Below are 8,538 nucleotides of genomic sequence, written 5' to 3' on the forward strand. Positions count from 1 at the left end.
GGGCCCCAAGGGAAGTGGGTATGCTGGTCTTTCAGTGGTTTGGGGATGTTATTTTTTAAGGGAGAAGTGCCTGAGCAGGGCTTCAATCCTGCATTCCTGAGGCAGGTTTTCACTGATCTTACTACCTGCTGGGCGTCCCTGGTGGCTCAGTGGCAAAGAACCCACCTGCCAATGCAGAGGGCAAGGCTTTAATCCCTGGGTCAGGAAGATCCTCTGGGGAAGGAAATGGCAACCCACTCCAGTATTCTTGCCTGAAAAGCCTCACGGACAGAGGAGCCTGGGGGGCTGCAGTCTGTGGACTCACAAAGAATCGGACATGACTTGCAGACTGAACAGAAACAACTGTCATCAGTATTTCTCACGGGTCCCTGATAGAGGTCCAGAGAAGGGCCTGCCATCAGTGTGAACTGCCCTGTGGGTGAGTGGCTCCTTGACGATTGTGGACTCTGATACTCACCGCAGTTGGCCTCTAGCCTCGATTCGCATTTTAGTCACTGTACTCACACACACGATGACTCCATCTTCCACCTGTCAGCAGACAGTCAGCCAGTGTTCATGTCCTATCTCTCCTCCACAGGAGGGAGGGAGACTTCCTTGAGACTTCAGGTTGATTGCCCTGCAACCTCTTTGAATGAATCAGAAATAGTCATGAAACTAGGAATAATCTGGATTTTTCCTGCAGAAATGGTGGTTGTAACATTCTTAGAGACTTCTACATCCCAGGAGAAGCCAGAAGTCACCCCAGGCATTCTGAGAGACAGTTTTCAGGTGACACTTCAGGGACTCACTCCAAAGTGGTCACTGCTTGGCCCTGATGTGGTCCAGGCCACAGAGAGGGTTCATATGAGTTGTTGGAAGAGATGGCCCCAGGGAGGGGCCTGGAAGGATAACACGTAAGTTGAAGAAAGCAGTGTAGACCTGTGGGAGGCCAGTAAGGGCCAGGCAGCCAAGCCACATGTCGCCATGCCCCGCCCCCTCTTTCCCACTCCAGGACATCCTCAGTCTGTGCCCCCCCCCCATCTCTACAGGCAGCTCCGCGTGGAGGAGGAGGACACGGCACTCTGGTCCCCCACATGCTCTCATTGGAGTTGTGGATGGCCCAGAGGCATGGAGCAATGCAGCGGCCCCCTCAGCACCTCCCTGGGCCCAGCCCGCTCCACTCTGCACATCCAGAGGTCAAGCCAGAACGGCCAGAGCACCTTCCTGCCGATGGTGCCCACTGTCTTCATCCTTCTCTCATTGAGGAGGATGACTTTATTTCAGCACAAGACAAAGACATTGACTTGGTCTCCAAAAGAACATTTATTTCCAAATTGAAGCCACAGAAACAGAAACTCCCCCTCCCTGACCTTTGCCACTCCCATCAGATAATTCTTCAGACTTCACAATAAGACGCCTCTTTGGCACATAAACACTTCTAGAGAAACCTCCGTCTGGGGGCCCAGTTGAGCCTCCCGTTCACAGCTCAACATGTTTTAAGTGTGGTGCCTTCTTTGCTGCCTCCCTGGACAGAAGCTCGTTCCAGAAAGCCACTTCCTTGTCTTTCAGCTTCTCGGCTGCCCGAGTGTTGACACCAATCTGAAGGTACCCTTCTTTATGATCATATACTGGCCAATGGGGAAGCCCCTCCCCATTGGGGTTCCTGAAACAGAATCAAATAGAAATTCACCTAAGCAACAGTGTGGTCTCAACAACCCTCTGAGTTTGTCAGCGATCCTGTGGCTTCATTTCTGCCAAAGGCTCATATGCCTCCAGAGACAGGAGGCTGACCATGTCCTGGGCAACCCAGTCCATCACGGGGAGCTCTCATGTCAGAAGTCACAGGGCCGGGTGTTTGACCATTGCACATTGGAAGCTTCCCCCACCCAACAGACACTCCCTGTCCCTTCTCAACCCTACTCCATCTCTGCCAGCAGCTCACCCATTCCGAGCAAAGTTGGCCCAGAATTTCATCACCATCTTGCTGAGATTGATCTCTTCTTCTGAGGCACCATCTGTGGGGAGGAGACAAAGCCACTGCTGCTCAAAGTGTGGTTCATGGGCAACAGAAGCACTTGAGAAATTGTTAATAAATTCAGAAATGGGGGCCTTACTCCAGACCTACTGCGTCTAAACCTGCATCTTGGGTAATTCAAGTGTACTTTAAGCTTGACAGTTACCGACTGAGGCTGGGCTCAGTGAAGGGCTGCGGTCGATCCATAAGCTGACTGCCTTGTCTTCTGTGCCCACCCGACTGCCCTTCCCCCTTCAGCGTTTCAGGGACAAACCCCAGGGTTGCTGCTAGACTAACCCCACCTCCCAGGATGCTCTCCTTTGGGCCTTTTCTCAGTTTCCTTCACCCATATATGTTTTCACAGAATCTGACGAATAACCAAGCTGCAAGATCCTCAAATAGTTATCCATCAGAAAGTGTCCAGAAGCACAGCCCTAGAGTGTGTCACACAAAAGCTGTCTGTTAACTGTTGATGGTGAAGACATTAAAGACATTTGTGAGAGTTATTCCTTAAAATATTATAATGTTAAAGATATTTAATTTAAAAAGATACAAGCTTTAGATGGATGGTTGGATATACAGTCAAGGTTCACTCGCACTCTGATGTGCTCTTGTGAGTGTGGCATGAATAATGGCCTTCTAGCCCTGAGCAGGGCCTGTGGGTGACACACTCCCATCTTGCTGATGTCCAGGTCTGGATTCTAGAGTGACCATGGGTGAGGGCACAAGGATATGCATTCTTCATCATGTACGGTAGAACAACAACAACCACAAATGGTTGGGGCCCTTTGTCCTTCCACCCTGTTATGGTGAATTCAGGAAACTAAGAACTGCAGAGAAGGAGAAACTTGCCCAAGGTCACCAAATCAAATCTCGGACCAGGAGCTCCTAACTCCAAGTTTATAGTCACCAAAAGGCCATCACCTTTCAGAAATGGAGCCCCGAAGACAGAGAAGAGCTCATCCCCATGGTCCCCTATCACTGTCTTGGGTTTCAGCTCTGATGAGAAGCTTGGGCGATACTGAAACTCATACATGTAGGTGGGGGCTCCAGCATCTGGAAAACAAGGATTCATACATGGTTCATTTCAGCAGACACACAACTGGCTAGTATCAAGGGCTCCAGGGGGCCATGAGCAGTCAGAAAATTAGGGGCACGCCTGGTCCTGAGTGAACAACAAGAGCATTAATAACAGCTGCCCACTGTGAGAACCAGCTGTGTGCCAACCTTGTGTGTTCCTGCACCAAGACCCTGGTTATTAGCACAGTAGAGAATAAAGAGCTTGGAAAAACTTCTATGAGTTGCTTAAGGGTACATTGGTGGTAGAGGTGGAACTACATTTGAACCAGTATTTATTCAATGACTGAGCAAATGAATGAATAAATAAATGAATGTTGAAACTCTGGGGAAACTGATTAAAAATAACTATCATTATAGAGGCATCGGGTCAATTCATATAAACCTCTTTGCCCTGATGCATTCTCACTCCAGAACATCAAGATACATACAGTTTATGTCCACAGAAACACATTTCATTGATAGCAGGCTGCTTTTCATTCCTGTGCAGAATACCTGCAGCACAACCGGTGCTTTCAATTCCGCCTATTTTTGAGCATTTCAGGCCAAATGTAGTTAGTATTGGATGTATCACTCTCAACAGTTTCCACGTACGTGTTTGTGCTGAAGGCCGGGCAGGAATCAGTGAAAGTAGAATGGTGGTGACCCTCTCTTGCCTATTGTCCAGAACTCACCTCTGTAGTAACGGGCCACATTCACAGATGGGACCCCAAATATCACATCTGCTATCAAGTCCAGGAACAGGTCTTTCTTTTTGACAGGGTCGTCTGTCCCTCCTAAATACTTGTCAGTGGCCAGTGGAGCCAGTTCCTCAGGAATGCTCTGAAATAGATCAAGTGAAAGTGACCACTGTTAAAATTCAATACAAGATAGAGACCAGACTTATGAATTATCTGTGCAGACAAAACCATTTAAGCCATCGGAGCAAAACTAACTCTCACTTATTTCATGCACCTAACCAAAACCTAATTTAGGTTATTTTTCTGTAAAGCCCTCTGACAATCACAAAATAAACTTAAGTCATCTCCCTAAAGTGGTATGAGAGAATCACTTTTTACCATTCCCTTGACACCTGAAAAACTCTATTGTAATAAGCAACCACTGAAAAGGTGAACAACTTCCTCATTTTTACTTTAGAAGCCTTGCTGTAACTTCATGTCCTCAAACCTATCAGCCTTTGAAGTTGGAATCTCCCAGAGAGAAAAGTGGTGCTTATGTACAATAGATTCTTCCTAAATATTATTCATTCACTTGGTGGTTTTCATTTTGCTACTTCTCAATTTCTGATCTCACCACCCCTGCACCTCACCACCACAGCATCTCTTGTTTGGTTAATGGTGAGCCTTTTAAGCCCACTTGAAACTTTCCCCCACCTCTCAACTTGAGTAATAATAAGAAAAGTAGAAAAAGTGGATCAGAATCCCCCAGCTCCAGTCTTCATTCTGCCATTAATTGCTCTGCAACTGGGGACAAGCTTCTGGCCCTCTTTGGGGCTCTACCAGTTCCTGTGATTCCTAGAGTCTTACAAGGAGAGGATAGGACTGCCACAGGAGTGATGTGGCCGTCTTCTGGTCCAGCTTGTCTTCAGACAGAGGGTAGCCCATGAACTGTTAAAACAAAGGTTAAACAACTGTGAATCATTAAGCAATGGCAGGAAAAAGCCAAGAGACCAAACCAATGCAGACTTAAGGTCATTTTGTCATGTCTTGATGGGCATGGCTCTTTGATGAGTTGGGCAAAACCAATGAATCAAATGAAATTTATATCTAGAGATCAAGGAGTGCAAGGAGGATAAAGTAATTGTTAACGGAAGGTGCCCCAGTCTTTGTGTGTGTGTGTACAAATAATTAGTCTAGAGTCCCCACAGTAACCATCAAGACAGAAAGGGAAGGTTTCAGCCAGCCTAGTGTTGAAGTGGAAGGCTCTGGGGCAAATGACAGAGACCTCCACAAATACCCTGCCTGTGTCAGATAACTGAGAAAGCTCCAAATCCTGCCATTAGGACTTTGGTCCTTTCGTAAAACCTCTGAAATCATGCTGAAGAACCACAGAACTCTGCACATAATGACTCCATCAAAACTCTGTCCTAAGAGACTTGACCAAGCTCCAGGACAGCTTCAGGGAGCTTAAGGCCATGTCCCCAGGATGACCTCAGGCCCCCTTAAAGAGCTCTGGGCTGCCAGGAGATTTTACTGTTTGTTCAAGCCCAAACCTGGTGATAGGCAGGTGGGTCTACGAACCCCTTCTAAATCTTTTCTTTGCCCTTTTAGATGTAAATCTTCCACCCCAAACTGTTTCCTCAAGGATCTGAGAGCCGTCTTTATGAAAAACAAACATTCAGGGATAATTCTTGCTCTCTCCTCCAGTCCCTGTGAGATGATAAAGGCCTAACTTCAGTGGGGGTCTTGCTTCTACTTACACCACTCCCTCCTGTCATAAAGGCAGGAGTTGTTTCTTCTCCATAAATGCCAGCTGACAAATCCAGGGAGCCCAGTCACACAGACAATCCGCCCCGCCTCACCTATGCCTTAAAGAGGCTCCAGGCTTTCATTTCACGGATTGGGTTCAGTTCACGATGGATCATTTCCCTCTAGCAGGGATGTAACTGAATCAAATCTGTTACCACTTCAACTAGTGTCTGGCTTTGTTTATCTCTGTCAGAAGGGAAAGCCCTTCTTAACTTTTAGAAGTCAATTTTAACTCAGGAGGAAGCAGGCTCCTCCCACTCTTTCCAGTGAGATGAGTGAGAGCATGGGTGAGGTGGGGGTAATTTATGGAGAAAGCATGAAAGCAGCAAGCCCAAGGTGAGAGGCTGCAGGTTCCAGGCCCCACTCTGTTTTACTCCCGAGCCCCTTCCCCTTTCCAGGCCTTGGGTTTTCATCTGCTCAGTGATTGGAACTGACATTTCAGGATCCATGGATGGGAGGAGAATTAGAGAGTGTGTGGGAACATGGGTCCCCAGAACTGCACCTCCCAGATGACAGTGTGGACCATCAGAGATGGTTTCCATAGAAATGTCAACTTGTATGAAGGGGACAGCTGGCCTGGTCCTAGAGAGAGGTCTGTGACCAGAGATGGGAGGGTGATGTGCTGGGAGACAAGTCTACAAGGCCTGTGCTTTCTCACCAGTGGAATAATCCAGCCAAACTCTTGCTTGTTGATTCCCACCATGTAGGGAACATTGTTGAAATTCTTTTCAGCCAGCATCTCTTCGGGCATCTTTGGCAGCAGCACTCCGTCAACCATGGTGGGCAGGAAAGGATGGCTCTAGGGAAGAGAGCGAGGGAGTGTCTATGCTTCCCCTTCCAAGTCACATCTGTATCCCCCTCTCCACCTGCTGGAACTCAAGGCCAGTATCACACACCTGGGTGCCTGTGGGTGGTGGCCACACACCTGGGTCCTAACAGAGGGGGCTAAGTCTGCAGATCCGAAAGGGCTGAACTCTGACCAGGGGACAGCAGGGGTCATGTGATGGGGACAGATCGCCACTCAAATCAGTATGAAAATATATAATATAATGTGCATTTAATTTGAAGTGTACATGGTAATATATCTACATGCATTTCTCCATCTACAGTCCTTGCAAGCATCTCTTTACAGGAAATTACCCTCAGCAGGAAGTCCCTTTACTTTGGTCACTTTAGCAAAGCACCAACTTTTAAACCAGGCCCCTCTGCCATGCTCTATTCATCTCCAGCCCAAGCACACTTTTCAGATCTTTTAATCACACAATACCTTGCCTAACTTTTTGGTCCTTCCCATAGATCAAAGAAGTAGCAATGAAGAATAAGTAATTAACAGATGACCAGGTCTCCTCCCTAACTTCCCCTTTAGTAATCTCCAAAGTAAACTGTGTGAACAAGATGATATCTAGAAGAAGATCATGAGGAATCAACAACCTGCATATGAGTCTGCAGACAGAGGCGAATGGCAACCACTCTGACCTCCCATCTCAGTGGTGAACTGAGATTACTTCTCTGTTGCTCTTTAAAAAATTTCATGACCAGGGATTTGCCTGGTGGTCCAATGGTTAGGAATCAGCCTTGCAATGCAGGGGTCTTCGGTTTGATCCCTGGTTGGGGAACTAAGATATCACATGCCTTCAGATAGCTAAGCCCACGCACTGCAATTTACTGAGCCCATGTACCACAACTAGGGAGAAGCCTGCATGCTGCAACAACAACAAAAAGATTCATGGCCAAACAGAAACCTGGGAGGCGGTTTTGGGGGGATGCTGACTTCGCCATCTCCCCAGATTGCTGCATTCTGATTAAAGTCATCTTTTTTTTTTTTTACGATTTGTGCATATGTATTTGATCTCATAACCAGTAAGGAGCAAGACCCCTGATTGGTTCGGTAACATTCTTCATTATTCGCAGCACTTAAGTTCTGTAAAGTCACCATGACTCTGATTTAGGGACTGCTCTGTCACGTCAACAGGGGAAATATGGGACCAGGTTCTGAGCCTCTGGTCACATTTTCTCAACCTTGTGTTGTGTATGTTCATGTTTAAAGACACCTTATGTAATATACATTTCTTACAGACAATTAGTTATGTGTACTATTTGTTGATAATAAAACACCAACCAACAAGGCCTCAATGTTTTCTCAGCCCGGGGAGACTACTGTTGGAGTTTCCTGCGTGACTGGGAGGGGGTGGTGTCCTGAGGACTGATTCATGGCTCCTTTCCCCACATGCCTGCAAATAGAGTGACTTGCACAGCCAGTCAACTTCTGCAGCCCCCCAGGAGATAATCTGGGCTCCTCGTGAAGGCTCCTGAAGAGCCCCTTACCCAGTCATCTCCACTGCCCACAGTGGAGGTTTCTCTTTCACCTTCTCCCAACAGGGCATTTTTAGGAATGTAAACAAGACCAGGGGCTGGCTGGGGACAGGGACACAGAGTTCAAAACTGGGGGCATTGGACTAGGAGTCTGGGAAACTGGTTCCAGTCCTATATCTGGTCTTCCTGGCTGTGTGACCCAGGCAGGGTCACTGCCCCTCTCTGGGCCTCAGCAATATAAACACAAGGAAATACCATGATTCTACAAAGAAGAATTATTTCATTCTTTCCTTTTCATTAACTGAAACTTAAAGGTGTCAAGTGGAGAAGGAAATGGCAACCCATTCCAGTATTCTTACCTGGGAAATCCCATGAACAGAGGAGCCTGATGGGCTACAGTCCATGGGGTTGCGAAGGATGGGACTCGACTTAGCGACTGAGCAAAGGTGCCAAGACTTAAAACGTGTACTCAAGAAACCAAAGGTCCTTACCTCTGTGGGGTCTCCGTGTAAATTGAAAGTGAAAAATTTCTGTGAAGACAAAGACAGAGGTTGTGGTGAGGAGGCTTCCTGGGAGAAAAGCTGACCTCTGTGAGCTGTGCCAAAAGGTACCAAGTGCTCCCTTCTGGCGCCACCCTGGCTGGGCTGACAGGAAGCGGGCAGGACACCCTCCCCCGGGCACCAGCAC

General features: G+C 47.5%; 1 protein-coding gene across 1 annotated transcript; it reads right to left on the reverse strand.

Annotated features, from left to right (window-relative positions):
* Positions 1–1,283: 1,283 nt before the first annotated feature.
* On the reverse strand, positions 1,284–8,498 carry LOC120859321 (liver carboxylesterase-like). Its single transcript, XM_040235465.1, has 7 exons — positions 8,343–8,498; positions 6,197–6,337; positions 4,597–4,677; positions 3,745–3,892; positions 2,918–3,049; positions 1,922–1,994; positions 1,284–1,642 (listed from the first exon to the last, which is right to left on the reverse strand). Exons 2-7 carry the CDS (start codon positions 6,314–6,316, stop codon positions 1,459–1,461), a joined length of 738 nt encoding a protein of 245 aa, XP_040091399.1. The 5' UTR covers positions 6,317–6,337; positions 8,343–8,498; the 3' UTR covers positions 1,284–1,458.
* Between the last annotated feature and the right edge of the window lie 40 nt (positions 8,499–8,538).

Source organism: Oryx dammah, unplaced genomic scaffold (assembly GCF_014754425.2).
Source record: "Oryx dammah isolate SB20612 unplaced genomic scaffold, SCBI_Odam_1.1 HiC_scaffold_558, whole genome shotgun sequence".
In the NCBI taxonomy this organism is placed as follows: Eukaryota; Metazoa; Chordata; class Mammalia; order Artiodactyla; family Bovidae; genus Oryx; species Oryx dammah.

Coding starts and splice junctions, on each gene's coding strand:
- LOC120859321 (XM_040235465.1), bottom strand. CDS start 6,316: ATGGTTGACGGAGTGCTGCTGCCAAAGATGCCCGAAGAGATGCTGGCT. Junction 4,678..6,196: donor TTGGCTGGATTATTCCACTG/GTGAGAAAGCAC, acceptor TTGTTTTAACAG/TTCATGGGCTACCCTCTGTC. Junction 3,893..4,596: donor GGCAGTCCTATCCTCTCCTT/GTAAGACTCTAG, acceptor GATCTATTTCAG/AGCATTCCTGAGGAACTGGC.